The following is an 18,246-nucleotide window of genomic DNA, read 5'->3' on the forward strand; positions in this document are numbered from 1 at the left end:
TGGGGGGTGGAGGGGAGGATTGGCAGTGAATGTGGAGATGCCAGGGGCAAGGAAGCCCCCCAAACCCCCACTCCCTGGGTTGAAGCCAACTCCAGGAAAGAGGGAAGAGATGCTGCAGGACAAGGCCTGGCCTCTCTGTGGCTCTTCACTTGGCTCCTTGTTCTCAGTTCTCCAGCACCCTGGCCCCACTGTCACATCAGGGAATGGGGAGTGGTCTTGGCCCCTGTGGTAATTTCTGCTTTTGTCAACAGGTGAGCAGTTGCTGTTGCTAGGATTAAAGTCAATAAGGAAAGGATTCCTACCTGCCCCCTAACCTGGATGGGAGGATCAGAGGGCCTATGCCACCCCGAGCTCAGGAGCTGCCCCTTCTATTCAATTCCCTGGGGCCTCCCGTCTGCTGTATCCCTTTCCCCTCCCCGATTTCCTCTTCCTCCATCTTCCCCAGTGTACTCTCCACTCAGGACAGCTTTCCTCCTCAGCAGCCCTCCAGTTTCTGTTCCCCTTCAGTCCTGCATGCTCCACGTTATTAAACTCCAAAGCGCTCAGGGTCCTTTACCTCAAACCTGGCCCTTGGATCCCGGGCTGGAGCTCCAGCCCTCCCCTCGAGTTGAGTCCTCCACCCCACCTCCACCAGGGCAGCAAGTAAGGCAAAGTTCAGCCCTCAGGGGCAACTTCCCAGCGGTGTGTGGGCAGTGTGACCCCACACCGCGTACCCCGGTGCCTCTGGTGGCTTGAGCTGGGTGCAGTGGCCTCTTTGGGATTTGGGGCTAAGGTCTCCAGATGTGGCTACAGCTGGAAGGAGGGTGTAACTACTCACATGGCTGTTGGACACAGGCGTTGCTTGCCTAGCCTGGGCTTTCCTCTGAAGGTCAGGGAGCTGCCGTAGCCAGCCCTGCAGGGCTTCTGGACATGTCCGATGTCCTGGGTGGGCGGAACATGGTACCTCCACTCTGAGCCAGCAGGGACCTGGGCTCTTGGTCGATCAGGCTATGCTGGGGATTGGGTTCCTGGAAGGATGGAGCTGAGGCCCTGGGGCTTAGCCTAGCCCCGCCCCTGGGGGTGGGACCTGGCACGCCCTGAGCTGTAGCCACTGGGAGGCCTTTCTCTCCAGCTGTACCAGTGTTCCCCTTTTCCAGCCACTGGCCATAGCTTGCCACTTAGGTGGCAGATCTACCTCAGGTCGCCCAGCTTGGAGACCTCTTGCCTGCTATTTGCTTGCCTAAACTGAGAAACGCATCCCAGTTAATGATTTGGACTATTCCCCTCCACTTTCTGCCCCAGCTAACGCATTTACATTTTATGAGCCTTATACCCCTGAATGGCCAGCTGGCTGGCTGACAGCACATCCAGCTCCCTAATTATGCCTGTCTGTGAAAGAGCAGTGTATGTGTAATGGTGGCAGTGGTGGGGTGTTTGGGACCTGAGGATCTTCTGCCCCCTATCCTGTTGCCCGATGGACCTTTCAGCTTATAGGGCCGGGTTTGCCTCCCAGAAGTGGGAGTCATTTCACACACTTCTCAACTACTTTGTGAGTCAAACTCTGGGCTACAAGGTACAAGTGGCTCTGGGGGTATGACCTTGGGCAAACTACCCCTGGGGCTCAATTTTCCCACCTATAAAATGGGGACAAAGAAACCCATTCTCAGGGATAAAATATGTAACTGCATATATCCCAGTGCCTGACACTTAATGAGTCTCAACACATGACTTCTCTCCTTGCTCTTCCACGATGATGAAGAGGTCCCAGCCAGTGTTGAAATCAGAAAGCCTGGCTTTGGATTTCAGAATGCTGGCTGGGGCCCTATTTTTTTTTTCCAGCTGTGTGAATTTGGGCAAGTAACTAACATTCTTTTGCCTTAGTTTCTTCATCAATAAAATGGGGCTCACATTGTACCACCTATTGTGAAACTTATCGAGACAATGTGTGATAAAGACTAAGCGCTCGGCATAGAAGCACTCAATGGGAGGTAGCTGTTATGAACATTTTTAGGATTTCTGCTCTTCTCTGCATGTTCCTTGCTTCAGCCACCTGTCCCCTCTGAAGAACAAACTCCCTAGAGAAAGGCAGATAGAGAGCCTATGAAGAACAAGAGAGGAATGACATTTACTCCAGAGAAAATGAGGAAACTGGTATACTCGTGCACAGCTTAATGGGGATACATTCTAAGAAATGCACTGTTAGGCAATTTCATCACTGAGCAAACATCATAGAAGGTATTTATACTAACCTAGATGGTATAGCCTACTACTCACCTAGGCTATGTGATACAGCCTATAGTTCTGTAGGGGATGAAAAATAATTTTCCCTCTACCCTTCTAAGTTCTTGGCTGAGACAGCCCTGTAATAAAAGACAGATTAATAGGAGAAAAACGAACAAAAATTTGATAACATGTTTACCTCCTGTATACATGGGAGAGACCCAAGAAAACTGAGTAACTCCCCCAAAATGGCTAAAGCCATCGCCTGAAATACCAGTTTCAGCCTCAGACAAAAGATGTTGGGGGTGGCGGGAAACTCACAGCAAACAAGGGGAAGGTTGTTGTGCAGACTGAAGTCACTGTCTTCTGCACTGATGTTTCTAGAAACAAGGTCATCCCTCTCTTCCAGGTACAGGGAGACATCCTTACAAATGTGAATGTCTTTTACAAAGGCTAACTTCTACTTGGTTTTCAGACTTCTTTGAAATCTGCATGTTTCTTAAAATTAACTAGCCTAAAATAATCATTATGCCAGAGACACGTTTTAGGGTCACAAATTCTGTTCTCCTATAGCTCCTAGGCTACCACCCTGTACAGCATGTTACTGTCCTGAATACTGTAGGCAATTGAGACACAGTGGTATTTGTATAATGTATTGCATTACAAAATCACGAGGAATAGGAATTTTTCAGCTCCATTATAATCTTATGGGACCACCAGTCTACATGCGGTCTTTCACTGACCAAAACATCGTTATGCAGTGCATGACTGTACAGTGAGAAGGGCAAATTCAAGGCTAGGTGGCCAAGAAATGTGGTGCCCTCATTTCTACCTTGTATCAGGTATGGCTTTGGGGTGAGGGAGAGAGGCCAGTTACATTCCTTTAAGACCTGAATTGGGAGGAAACAGGCTAAAACTGTAGCAAGAAAGCCAGAGATGAGATGTTAGGAAAAACTTCCTTGCTCGGGAGCACGAATGCATCAAGCAAGGGGACTGCTGGGCTCTCTGGGAAGACCTGGGCTGAAGGGCTGGAGGAGTAGCAGTCAGGGAGCCTGGAGAAGCCAGACGTCCATTGAGACAAAAAGTGGGAAGAGGGAAGCATCGACTCAAAAGCATCCTCAAGGGAGCTGCTGGGTGGAGGACACGGTTCCAGCAGACAGTCCTCGGCTCCATGCTGTCAGGGAGAAGTCAGAGGCTCTGAGAGAGTTCATCCCACAGTCTGGACAGAAGTGGGTGTGTGGCCCTTCAGATACTGGACTGCCAGGAATAAACAGACCTCCTGTTCCCAGCCCTGGCCTCCCTCATGCGGGATCCAGGATGTCTGTGTTTCTTCTTCACTGCTCTGTCTAAACACTGTGTGTGGGATGACGTGTGAAGGGGGACAGCTTTGGCAGCAGGAGCTGGGAAATCTGGGTTCTGTGCCCTGCTTGCTCAGCCCTTTCTTCCTTACCGGATTATCCAGTTCCTCTCTGCTCCTTCAAGCCCTGGGACTGACTCATCCCCACTTTCCCCTCTTTGCCCAAGGAGGGCCCTAATGCAGGTATTTTGTGGATGCTTTATTTAGCTGACTCTGCAGGCCCTGGTGCCCCAACCCAGGCCCCATTCTCCTTTCCTCAGGTCATCTGTATCATGGTGCCCAACCCAGACTGTTGGGGAACCCTTCTGGGTCTCCTTCAACCATTCAGTTCTCTTGGATATATGAATTTCTCTCTGCTAACCCTCAGTGTGGAATGCATGGGCTGGAAGTACTAACTGGGTGAGCGGAGGCAATAGGGCATTGGGGCTTCCTTGGCCTCCTTGAGCCGCTGTTCAATTCTTCACATAGACAAGAGCAGATAAGCCCTTGGAAGCCTCTGATGGGTTTTGAGCACAATCCAGTGACTGAAACTGGCCTGAGTCCTGGCTTCAGGAAGCTCTAAGTCAGCTATGGGGCAGAAGAAATCCTGGTCCTTCCTGTTAGGTGGAACCCATTAGGGTTAAACTGCCATTCTCTAGGTCACTCTAGGAGCCACAGAAATTGCAGTGCTGTTAGCAATTCCCAGAAGGGGGCAGCATTGCCTAAACTAGAAATACCCATCCCTCCCTCCCTCCCTCCCCCCAGGAGATCCAGAATTGGGTCTTAGACCCCTGTAGCTTTTGGGACAAGGGTCCATCAAGCCAACTTTGAATGAGACCAAAGGGAACTGAAATGGCAACTGCTAAGTATCACCTCCCCACAAGGGAGGTGATGCAGCAGCTAGCACTTTTTCCTGGTTTAACTTCCTGTCCTCTGATCCCACCCTTCCACTTCCTGTTAGTCTTAATTTCCTTTCCTGCCAAGCTCCTTGTTCTTAGCATGCTCAGGTCCCGCTTTATCCAGGCATTGAGATTCCCACCAACACCCTCCTTCCTCCCCTACTCACCACTACAGTTTAAGGGCCACCCAAGCAGGAAAACACACCAACTCTCTTGGGGAGGACCTGGAAAACCCCAAGACAGAATGACTTACATCGGACATCACTTCTGATCCCCTTGGATGTATAGATTTATTATATGGTATTAAGTATTCTTATAGGCATTATAAATGCCTATGCTGTGATAGTCACTTATCTGTTCTCTTTTCCTTTTAAAAGCCCTGAGATAGGTGGTGTTATATCCAACTAAAGATGAGGATATCAGGGCTCAGCTTAAGAAATCTGCTCACAGCTATTAAGTGGTGGAACCTAGATTCAAATCCACCCGTCTCAAAATATTGCTTTCAATCTCTAAAACTTATATCCAAGGATACCCACACTTCCCAGGTGTGGAACCTCGGGCAGGTGAGCCAATTAGCAGTAATTGAAACTAGCTCATTTTTTCCCCCAGCTCACATCCCCTCAGTGTGCTCTCATCTTGAGGCCTCCCTCCTCCCACAGTACGGGCCTGGGCTGAAGTTACAGTGGGCTTTTGTCCACAGAGGGAGGGAGCCGTGTTAACACCAGGTGTGTCCTGGAAACAGGTGAAAACAAACGAGGGGTTTCTACCAACATGGATTTTTCATGCCAAGTCTTAGAATTGAGAAACTTAGGATTTACTGGTGTAAAAAATATTTAATGACTTTTTTCCTTATTTTTTAAGCAACCTTGGTTCTGCCATCTAAAGTACTTGTCAGAAATCTGATCCCCACTATTGGCAAAAAGAGTACAGTGAGTCCCAACTCACTAAGGAGTTATGTTCTAAAGTCAGAAGGAAAGCAAAAACTACTTTAAAATTACCCTTGAAAACCTCTTGGGGTACAGAATACATAAATGTCACCATCTCTCAATGTATCTAATTTAGGTAGGTGTTCCACCCATCAGAAGTAGGTGACAAGGGGCCACATCCTAGGAAAACACTGGGTGGACTCAGTGTGGTACACTTTCCACTGGAGGCCACAGGGCCAGCCCCAAGGGGACAGCACTCTCCAGGGCATGTTTGTTGAAATGAGCACATAACTGCATCCAGAGTTCTTTAAGGGCCCGTTTATATGAAGTAAAACGAAGTCTGGATGACTGAACCACCTGTGGCTTTTGAACTGCTTGACCGTAACCCATAGAAAAGGACATTTTATGATCTGGTCAAGATGTATATATATAACTTAAATGTATTTCAAAATTAATACTTTCCCTTAACATGTGTGATATACTGATTGATCTCGTCTGTTGTTTTGTAAATGCTGGTGAAAAAGCTACACATGTATCAACGTCAGTTTCCTGGCTATGATTCTATACTAGTTATGTAAGATGTTACCATTAGGGGATATTGGGTGAATGGTATACAGCAGGGGTCCCCAACCCCCAGGCTGTGGACCGGTACTGGTCCGTGGCCCGTTAGGAACCGGGCCACACAGCAGGAGGTGAGCAGCAGGCAGGCAAGCAAGCGAAGCTTCATCTGTATTTGCAGCCGCTCCCCAGCACTAGCATCACCGCCTCAGCTCCACCTCAGCTCCTCAGGCATTAGATTCTCATAGGAGCACTGGTCCCTGGTGCCAAAAAGGTTGGGGACCACTGGTATACAGGATCTTTGCTGTATTATTTCTCATAACTGCATGCGACCTCTATAATTATCTCAAAATAGTTTAGGAAATAAAAGGCTGGTTGTGATGCAGCCAGAAGATTGCACAATTAAAAGTCTTCAAACTAGTCTGAGCACTAGACGGAGACAAAAGAAGTTCGAAACCATTAGGATGCCCCTCAGACCATTTCGGGTGCCCCTAACGTTCTCCTGATAATTCTTTACCAGGCAAAATTTCCGAACTAATTTTATTTTAGGGATCAGTGTCCTCCTAGGGGACAGCATATTTTGCTAGGCTCAGAATCCCAAAGTGAATTTTGTGGAGTGCTAGTCTTTTGGGCCGCTGTGTGAGAAAAGAGAAAACTGTAGCCAGTTTGCATCAGATCCACACCTAAACACCAACCAGTGTCCTGCGGAACCACACACACCCTGGAACACATTTAGAGAAATACATTATTCATTATAAAAGAATAAGCCGGAAACACTTTCATGTGCCTGTCACTGTCTTGGCCACAGACAGACTGAGTAACCGAGCTTTACATTAATCATGTTTCAGTTTACTCAGAAATGCCACCAAGAGCTCACTCCTCTAAGGGAAGGCTGAGGGGCTCTGGGACCCACTGCTTTCCAGCTCGGCTCTGCAGGTTCACCTTTCTCCCTCTCCTCTCTTTTGGACTCACAGTCCAGAAACCCAGAAAATTCTCATGTAAGATAGAAAGATTTTCTTTATTAATGACCCCAACCGTATTTCTTTAGATACAGGAGTTTTGAACTCAAATACTTAGGAGAAAACAAATTAAGATTGCATTATCCTGCAACTCATTACCAGTAACATATTGCAAAGCGAAAACAGCTTGGAAGGAGGGTAGAAGGGAAGGGGAGTGAGGGAGGGAAGATAAAGAAAAGGAATTAAGTTGATCAAGTGGAATTTTTTAATTCTTGGGAACTATGAAGTCCTTGCAAGCACAGCTCGTTTCTGCAGATTATTTTCCAAACGTGTACAAAATGGAACCAAAATGGAGAATCCCTTAAGAACCTGATGAGGTGCAACATTAAAAGCTACGATTATCCAGTAGCAAGTGTTCCAGCCTTCAGTTGCCAGCCGCTTCCTCTTCTTGTTCCCAAGAGTTAGCGGGATGAAAACGTCTTCCCCCTTCAAAAGCAGAGAGTAAGTATGAAGGCTAGTTTTGGGCTCACCTTTCCTTCCACCCCACACTTCTGGACTAGAGACGCCAAATACCAGATGGAAAGGTTCCTTAAGCCAAAGTATATAGGAACTTTAGGCACAGCCTAAGATCCAGCTTTCACAGGAAGGTTTTGTCAGCTCCTCCTTCCTACTGAGTACTTTGGAGTATCAGGAAATACCTGTGCTAGGCCCATGAGAATATTAAATGTACCAAGTAGACAGGGGAATCATTTGGCCAGTTTCTGGATGCCCTAGATCTGCCTGCATGTCAGACTGGGCTCAACCCTCTTCCTAGTGGAGAGTTCAGGCTCCTTCTACACGGCTTCTAGCTTTTCAGGCTGGCAGAAAGCAGGTTCCTTACAGCTTCCACCACGGGGGCAGAATGTTCAAAGAAGCAACAACCCTCAACTACACCCTGGGTTTAGAACACCTGCCTGACTTTAGGATCCTGAGCCATGGTGTCTGGTACCCAGTATTTCCCCAGAAGGGCCAGCTCTGAGAATGGGCTGGTACTCAAAGACAGAGGGTACTTACTTGGTAAAGCAGCCCGGAAGGCAGACCTGAGAAATATAGCAAACTGGGGCAAAAATATGGGGGCTAAATTTTTTCCTGCCCTGAATGTCTTGCCCACACCCAAATGAAACCAATAAAAAGTTCATGAGCATTCAATTCTGGCAGAACATTGTGGGGTGCTGACTGATCATTGGCTTCTCAGGGTCATTTCTCATGGTGGGCCCGCCACGCTATTTTGTGCTGCCCATGGTTCTGCAGGCCCTTCCTGTTCTGTTGTGCTGGGGGGGTGAGGGGCGCTGAGGGAGGGAGGAATGTAACCTGGCTTCTCGGTCCCAGCTGAGCCAGTTAACTCCTATCTGCCAATAGTGACATGGTCTGGTTTTCAGGATGGATGCAGTTGTTTGCACCCCCCTTCTCCTTTCTGGGGCCCACCTCTGCCAAAGAGAGGTCATGAGACAGAAAAAGGCAAAGTTGCTCTTTCAAAGTCCCAGGAAGGTTTATGGACAGTTTATTCATTTCAAAGACTCACCCTTTCCCAGTCCCAGTAGGACAGGATGTTGCTCCTGCCCCTTGGACAAGTACACTTGCTCTGCAGTGACCCTCACGACCCCCTGCTGGCTGTGTAACAGGGTGGGGGAGAAAGCCTATGGTGGGACACTGGGCAGTGACTGCCTGGTAGGCTTGTCTCTTGAATAGAAAGCAGTTACAGGACTAAAGGTAATGCAGGCAGCCCTGTGACTATTTATGATGCCCAGTGTTTGACGTGACAAGCTGCCCAGGACAAGCTTCCTTCTGCTGTCCCTAGCTGCTGGTTCACCTCCCAGCCTCTGCTGAACTGCTTTCTCCCCACTTGGCCCTGTAAGTGGCACAAAATTGCCTCGCATTGAAGGTCAACAAGGTTGCCTGGTGAGAAAGGCAATTCTGTGGAAAGCAAGCAGGGACAGGGGAACTTGTAAACTCCAGGACGGGAGACAGCAAGAACATGTGTGTCTCAGGACATATACTCTCTCCTGCTTCCCCACCATTACTGTTTTCCCCCTCATCTTAGGATAGGCACGAAGCTGCAGAGCAGAGGGAATGTTGCCGCCACGGCATCTGGACACCTCTCTCTAGGCAGAGGATCTAGTCTAGCTAAAGGTGGAACAGCACTCCTTAGGCTCTGGGAAGTAGGTTCAGAGCTACTACAGAGAAGGGCCTTTGGTACCAGTTTCCTAATGAGAGATGGGCAGTCCCTAAAGTCTTTGCCTAAAGAAGTCAGGAGTGACTTTAACTGCTCTGTATGCATCTTTGATGTTTTGGATATGGAAAACTCTGTTCAGATAGCAGAAACTAACTTGGCAGAAGAGGCCTCTCATGCCAGGGGAGCTTCACGTGAAGCCTAAGCACACCACGCCTTCCAAGGGTTACCTGCAGGAGTACTGAGTGTTGGCAAATACACTGGCTCTGAGGGGTGTGGGGTCAGGGTGCCTAATTCACCTCAAGACTTTAGCACAAATAAGCACATATCACCTGAGAACAGAATTGTCTAAACTATACCAGAAGGGGAAACAAGATCTGGCACCTTGCACAAAGACCCAAATGTCTAGGCTCTAGGCACACGGAGCCACACACTCAACATTTCCATCCCTGACAGAGACAACTTCCTCTCCGCTGAGAAGCAGAACAGGACAAAGAACACTTCAGCGAGGGGAGTTTCCAGGCCTATTTACTTAACTAAATGTCGTTAAGCAAATTACTCCATTTCTCCAGGAAGACCTTCAGAAGGACAAGCTGACTTTTCAACTTAGGCCCAAAGAGAACACAACTTATCCTGGTAAAAAGGTCCCTTTGTTTTTTTTCCCATCTGCCATTCTCTTAGCTCACAAAGATGTGGAAACAAGGAAACCCAGACCCACGCATTTGGAAGTGAAAACCTGTTCACCCCATCGTCAGTCTGTCGGGCAGCTAGCTACAGGCCCGACCCTGCTGTCTCACACACAGCTGCTGCCCAGGTCCCTGGAGGGCCAAGCCACCAGCACCCACTATTTTCTGCTCAGTAAGCCTGGGAGAAGGTGGTCCTGCTGCGGGCCTGCCCTACTTACGTGATTGTTTTCATTTCTTTCTTCTCGGCATCTGGGCGTGCAAAAGGATGTTTTTGCCCGCATACGTGTGTGAATATAGGCCTGGGGGCAAATAAAACAAGTATTGAAGCAGAGCCATGTTCTGGAAAGACAGCTTTGCTTTCATAAGAAGTTACCAGGAAGGTTTGGGAGCATAGACCCTGGGATTGACACAGAGCCTTGCAGGGAAGCAGGAGAGGCAACCCTTTGCGGAGACATATTTATTCACCTCCCTGCTGCGGGGAGTGGTGGTGGTGGTGGGGAGCTGAAGAAAGACCATTTCTTGTAACCTCTAGAACCGTCCGCTCCGAGTTCATAGCAACAGTCTGGACTACAGGAATGACTGTTATCAACTCTGGTGGAGAGAATGACCCGGAGCACAGGGGCTGAGGTGCAGCGGCTCCTCTCACCTTAGAGCACTTGATGTGGTAGTGCAGGTAGTCCCGGAACGTGTGGATCAGGTTGATGGTGTTGTCTCGAGCACTGGCGTTGGTGTGGCGAGGGAACAGCACTGAGGGTGGAGGCACAAACAAGGCATCGGTACATAACACCAATACCACAGAGCGGGAAGCCCAGTAGCCCAGTCAGCTCTCAACTCTCTGCTTAATATAATCCACTTGTTACATCATGCCCAGGCTTTGTCAGGGTTTTCTCCTTGAGACGATACAGGGATAAACACCATAACCAGGGCAGGTGCCAGTGAGTGCAAACGGAGGATGCTGAGAAAAAGGGAGATGATGGTAGAAAACTAGGACTCATCAAGATAAGGGTGTGGTCCTGGACATTCATCTCAGATCTGAATTCTGTGGCTGTGCTTTCTGAAATCTATTTCCTCCCTGCCACACATGCAGTAGCTCCTGCCTCTGCAAGGTGATACTACTATCTGGAACTACTGTCTGTAATTATGGAAAAAACACTTTAAGAAATCAGGATGAGGAAACAAAGCCTGTGTGTCCCTAGGCCCTTGGCACTAAAATAGAATAAGCCTTCAGAGAAACCAGATGCTAGAGAAGACCCTGTAAGTCTTGGTGGTGAAAAAGAAATAAAGACCAGAACCCTCTTGATGAAGGCAGGCAGAGGCTGCTTTGGCTGGGAGCTGAGAAAGGCCCTTCCCGCAGCACCAACCGCCGAAGACCCATGCAGGCATTTGGCCGCCTGCTCCTGGGCGGACCCGCACCCTCTCCCCTTATTGAATCGTCTCTACTTTTCTGCGCCATCTCTACTCAGTGGTCTCACCATCAGTAGAATCTTCCAAGTATAAAGTTTTGCTAAAATGAAAAGGAATGCCTCACAGAAAGGGTGAGACTGTTGTGTCACTTTGCCCTGAAAAGTGAACACCACAATAGGAGATAACTACACTGCACAGAACCTAAGATGCTAATGACTGTAAGTTTACCAGCAGTTTATGTATCATAAAGATATGCTGTCAATTAAACTGTGACATGCCATGAATTGTAAGCTACTTCCCAACCTCAAAGGTAGTAATGTGAAAAAAAATGTGTAGCTTAGATTTAATGAAACAGTCAACTCACTCATCACCAAAAAACTGGAACACCTTTGCCACTGAGGTCAACTGAATAAAACTTCACAAAGGGAGACATTTTGGTGACATCAGGTACAGTGTGTGAATGTGTTTATTCCAAACTACCAGCAATAAGAATGATCCAGCTCACCAGGCTCAGTAACTGTAAGATGGGAAGACCTGAATTTCTTCAGTGGAAAAGTGGAGTGAGTTATGGCTGGAGCTCCAGCTCAATAAGAAAAAAACAAGAAAAGCCAAATGACAGAGAGTTCCTACCCAGGTGCTTAGCAATGCTTAAGGTGGTCCCAACTCCTAATACGCAGCATGAGAAGCTATCTTTTTTCTTTTGGACTTAAGAACAGGAAAAAAGAGAGACGACTACTATACAGAAAGAGCACATGACCTGTAATTAGTGTCCAGTGACACCCCTCCTATAGTCGCGGCAATGGCAACAGGAACAATTTGGTGTGTCTGCTTTTGCCCCACTTAACATTTTAACAAATGACTGTCCAGGTTCAGGCAGTGTGCAGTATGAATGCATCAAAGGCGCCCAAAGGTGGCAATCCCACCCTGCTTACCGAACGTAATATAGCCGATGTTGTCACCCACGGCAGCATCGGTGTCTTTCAGCTCCAAAGGAGGTTCCCTGTGGCTAAAGAGGACCTGTGGGGCTGTGTGGCTGGCTCTGCGTCCTTCTTTGAACTCCTGCCAGGATAAAGTAAAAAGAAACCAGAAGAGAAATCTGGTGTAAGATGATGGCAACTTACAGCATGGGGTTTGCTGTACGGGGTGTGACTCCTGTAGAAAAACCACCTACACCTAGTGTTAAATATTCCAAGTGCTGGCTGCTATCAATGCACTTCAGATTCACAAAGGAGAAATCACAAAGTACTTAACAAGTCCGATGTTCAAAATGTGGTGAAAAGCAGTTAATCCTTTTCCTTTTCTCTTGGGGTATCACGTGATAAAATTATATCTGAGACTAAACCAATAAATTCCAAAGCACTGGGAGAACCAGATTACACTTAGGCTAAGGACTATTACTCATTAATTTCTTTAAATTTAATGTGAAAGAGGTGATATTTTTCAGGAAACCTTTAAAATTTCAGGGTGAATGGAACCCAAGCTTTAGCTTGGTTAATACTTCCAGACAAAGTCTAACTCTTTTCTTTGCATATAAAAAAACCCCTGATGAGCTGACCAATTTTCCGTCATCCACCTTACTCTCATCATCTCCACTTCTCCCAGTTTCATCAATATCGTGCTTTCTCTGGGTTCTGGGAGTTTGCACACGTCTCGTTTCACTGAAATATCTTAGATCTTATTACTGTTTAGAATTCATCAATCAGAATTTTACACCAAAATGTAAGCCCTTCTTAGGGGCAGAAGACAACAGTTAAAGAAACTGAGCTGTGTTAGTATTCACTAAGAAAAGGGCACCATTGACATGAGAAATGAAAGGCTGATTTTTGTATTCTGGCTCTTGAATGGCCCTGGACTACATAGCTACCACGCAGCATAAGGACTCATCACCCTTAACAAAATGTACTCATCAAACTACAGCAAAGTGACTGAGGCTGTGAAAATCAGCCATTCCTTCTCTGTTTGAATCTCTAAACCTCAAGCTTTTCCAAGCTGCACATTCTGTGCAAACAGATAAGTGATACAAAGCAACCCTGTCTCTACCCAGATCTGCAAGAACAAAACTAGATTTTCCAGTGATGCCAGTAAAACTGGATGGTCTAAATACACCGAGTGATGGCTGAGGGATAAAACCAAGGGCTTTCCGTGGCCTGAGTTTTATGAGCACGAAAAGTACATTTAAATAGCCGCTGGGCCTGCAGTGCTCTTCTACTGCCGCTCCAATCTGACCTCTTTTAGAACGCCACCCCCGGCTGCCTGCTCGCTCGGTGGCATTCTCATTGCTTTTCCACAAACCTTTACTATGATACAGCACTATTCATTAATGCAGCTGGCTTCCCTACCAGCTTGTGAGTTCCTCAAGCCAAGGATTCTGCTTTGTCTATCTATTCCTCTGTCCTTCAAAGAGGCTGTCAAGCACATGGCTTGCTGAATGAAAGAAAGCACTTCTGGCTGACTTAGTGTCATCACACTGTAAAGGAACAAGTAGAAACTGTTTCCATTTGCAGGTAGGAAGAATGTCAGCAAGCCCTCAACTAATTAGTGGCAAAGGAAGGATACCATCTGAGAAGTTCTAAGGCTCAGTCTGGGATCTTGCCTATTCCACTGCCCTCACTCCTGAGCTGACTTCTAAAGGTGAATAATAAATTAACATAACTGGGTTAGGTTAGCTCCCTTTTGAATTTTGTTCTCCAAAGGAAAAATATTTGGAGAGGCAGGGAAGGAATTGATATCATTTGAAAATGAAAATTTATGAAGAAAAGCCTGTGAAATTGCCCATTTCTAGAATACACCTTTCATTCAAAGGGGTTGGGAGGTTTTCTATGAATTGATTTTACTCTTCAGTCCCAGGGAAGAAAAGAGAACAGATAACAGTCTGCCAGCATTCTCTGGTATTTAGTAAGTTTCTCAAAGGCTCCAATTCAATTACGCATGTGGCATTCATAACCAGATGGGTTATATGTAAACCTGTGGTGACTTAATACCATTTTATCAGTTCTGTATATGAAAAATAATACATTTAAAACTTGGTTAACAATATACAGTACTTCTAATTTGGGACTATCCTTTAGCTAAGCTCATGTCTTTGTTTCTCTCTCTTAAATAACACTTAAAATCCAACTACCCAACCAATCAACCAATACAAATAGCTTCCTTACAGTCTTTGTTGCATATGTATCAGCAATAATGCCTTTTTTCCCCCCTCTGCCTACGATGTCTTGAGTATCATGATACTATTTCTCTCTTCCATCAAAACATAATTTATTCTATTAGTTCAGAGTAAATCCAAATATTTACAGGAATTTAGTATATCATGCAGGTAGCATCTTAAATCAGTGGTATGAACATGGTCTTTTAAATAACTGCTACCGGGACCAGTGGGTAGTCAGGGATGAATGAATGGGTCCATCCTTCATGCCACATACTCCAAACCGATAGTGTATTTATGTGTAAAATGAAGGTGTAAAAATTCTAGGAAAATAATACAGGTAAATTTCTTTGTAAACTTGAAGTAGGAAAGGAATTTCTAACTATGACTCAAAGTCCAGAAGCCATAAAAGAGAAGACAGATCAATTCAACTATGTGAAAATAAACTTCTGCCTTGAGGGGAAAAAAACCCCCACAAAGTCTAATGACAAAGTGAAGAAAAATGTGCAACTCTTATCACAGGCTTATCTCTCTAGCATATAAAGAAAATGGGAAGATCAATAACCCAACAGAAAAATGGGTTAAAGACATAAAGAGACATCTCACAGGAAAAGAAAAATAGCCTGCAACATAAGAAAATATGTTTTAATCTTGTTTTAACCTTGCTCATAAGAGAATATAGATACCATTTCTAACTTATCAGATTAGCAGAAATCCAAAAGTTTGAAAACACACTCTGGTGAAATGGGCATTCTCATACATTCTGCGTGGGAGGGAAAAATGGTACAACCTCTATGGAGGTGAGGTTTAACAATATCTAACAAAATTACTGATTCTGATTCTGTTCCCAGTTCAGGAAAATATCTTATAGCTATAACCACACATGTATACAGGTAGCAAGGGTCCTCAAAATAACATCATCCCAACTGCCTATGAGGCAGACTGCTGTCTGGCCCCTGAACATACAGAAATCGCGGTTTCCACTTAACTTTTCTTAGTTACGAACATGACTTTAATATTTAATAATATGAAAAAATTCTGGTTTACTGCACTCTAATTTCCTTTTTTTTTTTTTTAAGTTGAGGCAACCCTTGGTTGACCTCACAGATTGCAAGGACCTTGTCAGCTCACAATCTCTTATTTATTTTTTATGCCTACAGCACCTGGTCTTCCTAGGTGGTCTCCCATCCAAGTACTAACCAGGCCTGACCCTGTTCAGCTTCCGAGATCAGACGGGGATCAGGCTTGTTCAGGGTAGCATGGTCGTAGACTGCACTCTAATTTCTGAAAATGTTGTTCTTAATGCTTCTCACGGAATGGCACTGAAATGATGACATCTACCAGACTTTCTCTGGTGCTTGGCTCATATGCCTACAAAGATAATGCCCCAAAGCCAAGCACTAGGCCGTCTGTGTGAGTAGGGAATGGGAACTCCCTGTCTTTTTCTAAAGGCAGTAAGCATCCCTCAGAGTTTGTCTGTCAAATGACAAAAGCAGATATGTTCTGACTGGGCTAGAAGTGTATGCAGGCATGGGAAAACCCACAAAGGCCCATGGCAAGCAGACTAGTGACCATGAGATCTTCAAACAGCATCCTAGGTCACAACACTCTGTGCTAGGCACCCACTGTTCTTTCTCCTAAAAGGTTACAATAACTAGGCCCAGGAAAATGCTCAGATGATTTGTTCTGGGGAAAAAACCCAGCAAACTTAAGTCCAGGTTTCTATGGTCACTTCAAATAAATTGCCCCAGCTTTGACTTTGGAGAGTGAGGCAGGGCAGATGGCTTCCTGAGCACAGCCTTTTCACATTCCCAGACACCATATGTGCCTGAATGGTGCCAGGCCAGTGACTAACTGGAGATACTGTCAGGGCAAAAATGTAGACACAGTTTTCTCTTTCAGACAAGTCTGCTACCACATGTACTTTGAGGGAGGAGTTTACATTCATATGCAAAAAAAAAATATACAAAATTCTCCTAGGGAACAAATCTCCAGTACACTCTCCAAGATCAGATCTGTTTAAAGTATAAAAATAAGCTAAGATGTCATGTGAAACAAAATGGAAAAAGACTGGTAAAAAAACCCAGCCAAATCTAAATATATACTTCATAGCTTTTAAAATTAGTTCGTCAGTCTGGATTTACCCCAATTTCTGAGCTACCGCATTTAATTCCTGTCAATTTTGCATAAAAACACATGAAATGCCTGTGCAGAGGCTTACAGTTAGGACTCAAGATATATATATATATATCTATATGCGTGCGCACACACACACACACACGCTTTCATAAAATTTAGCAACCTCAAATGCTGAAGTGTCAATATCCCAATTTTTCTGCAGAGACTCCAAAATTATAGTTTCTGATTAATTAGCCTAAATACAAAAGGCTATGAGAGATGGATCAAATTGAGGATTATTTCTGAAGATTTCCCTAGCCACTTAGAAAGGCTACACACATGTAAAGTATCCTCACTATATTAAGCGCAACTATCTTTCAACTGCTTGGCAAAAAAGATTCTGTCTCAGAATTCTTAAATCTCATCACCCTGCCAAGGAACAGAATGAATGTACAAAAGTTGTTTTGAAAATTTGACCACTGTACTAGATTTTGAATGCTGAGCCATCTCAGAAGAAACCAGCCTGGATACCACATTACCAATGAGCTCTCATGTCCTGGAGCCAGGAACTGGTTAGCAGATAGCATGACAAAGCCACAGTGGGTGTACTGTATCAGACTTGAGTCCAACTGCACCAGAAATCCAATGACAAAATGTCCTGCTACACCCCACCACTCTTCTTAGTAAACAAGCTTCTCCTGAGGGAGACACTCTATGGTGACACTGGTCAAACCCAGGCCAATTCTCTTCACTATCAGTTCAATAACTCTACCCTATTAATGCATTATCTACTACTTCAGAATTTTCCACGAACTCCATTCTGAAAGGACCTTAGGACTAAACCAAGAACAGACCTTGCTAGAAATCTGAGGAACACAAGAGGGCAGGAAACGTGACCAACCTTTGAATCAAAGACCCCCATGGCGGGAAGGATGCTTAATATTTAGTCATATTGTTAGTACGTTCAATACTTAACCCTCTAGTCCAGTCCTGCAAAAGGCTAAAATCACTAAGAAAACATTCAGTGAGTTTGGTGGGGGCTATTTCATTAAATCTTCAATAAGTTCCAGCATCAACAGAACTGCCAGCTCTCTTCTGCATGCTTATGTTGGGGTTTGGTGCCAAGGTATAAATCACCACACCATGGTTATCCCCCAAGACGTCTGCTCCATACCTGCATGAACACCTTTCCAATAACCACATCGTCGTCATCCTTAAACACTGTGCTGAAGACTACTGTGACTCTGTCCTTTTTAGATTCAACATACCTGAGGGAGAACAAAACCCATGAAAGTAAGTACAGAATCAGAATGAGATTTTGTCAAGAACTTGATCTGCAAGTGAAATAGGAGGATAAAGTCATATATCTTTTAAATTATAAAAAAAGGCATGCCAAGTGAGACCAAGTAGTTATGGCCAACAAATTCCATGCCCTAATAAATTCCATGGCCAATAAACGCATGCCCTAAGAGAGGCCAGAGATGAAAATCACCCGAAGTAGATATCATTAACTTTGTATGGTATGACATGTAATCTAGAGTTAGTGACTCTTAGAACTCCACTTTAAAAATTTTATTTCTGGGTGGTGTTTCCATAGTGTAGTGGTTAGCACATCTGCTTTACACGCAGAAGGTCCTGGGTTCAAGCCCCAGGTGGAGTCATGAACCATACCCTGGGTGTACCAGGCCCCCCGAGTGTGCCTGGGGTACTAGGCCCCGAGTGTGCCTGTGAGCATGTGAGAGGAGACGCCCCGCCTTCAGAGATCCAGTTCTTAAGGGAGACGGCAACATCTGTAGGTCAGAGGCGG

General features: G+C 45.6%; 2 protein-coding genes and 1 pseudogene across 2 annotated transcripts in view; all 3 read right to left on the bottom strand.

Moving 5' to 3' along the window:
- The window catches only part of GPBAR1 (G protein-coupled bile acid receptor 1), a 9,581-nt gene extending 2,423 nt beyond the window's left edge, over positions 1 to 7,158 (bottom strand). The window contains exon 1 of the mRNA XM_006906732.3: positions 818 to 7,158. The gene's annotated coding sequence lies outside the window, so the exon portion shown is untranslated. The remainder of the gene's footprint in view (positions 1 to 817) is intronic.
- Positions 7,159 to 7,191: 33 nt separating this feature from the next.
- The window catches only part of ARPC2 (actin related protein 2/3 complex subunit 2), a 27,296-nt gene continuing 16,241 nt past the window's right edge, over positions 7,192 to 18,246 (bottom strand). The window contains 6 exon segments of the mRNA XM_006927110.3: positions 7,192 to 7,363; positions 9,991 to 10,035; positions 10,037 to 10,071; positions 10,419 to 10,519; positions 12,109 to 12,235; positions 17,614 to 17,707. Coding sequence (XP_006927172.1) covers positions 7,339 to 7,363; positions 9,991 to 10,035; positions 10,037 to 10,071; positions 10,419 to 10,519; positions 12,109 to 12,235; positions 17,614 to 17,707 — 427 coding nt within the window. The 3' untranslated portion in view covers positions 7,192 to 7,338.
- Positions 15,473 to 15,592, bottom strand: LOC112475479 (annotated as a pseudogene).

Source organism: Pteropus alecto, unplaced genomic scaffold (assembly GCF_000325575.1).
Source record: "Pteropus alecto unplaced genomic scaffold, ASM32557v1 scaffold110, whole genome shotgun sequence".
In the NCBI taxonomy this organism is placed as follows: Eukaryota; Metazoa; Chordata; class Mammalia; order Chiroptera; family Pteropodidae; genus Pteropus; species Pteropus alecto.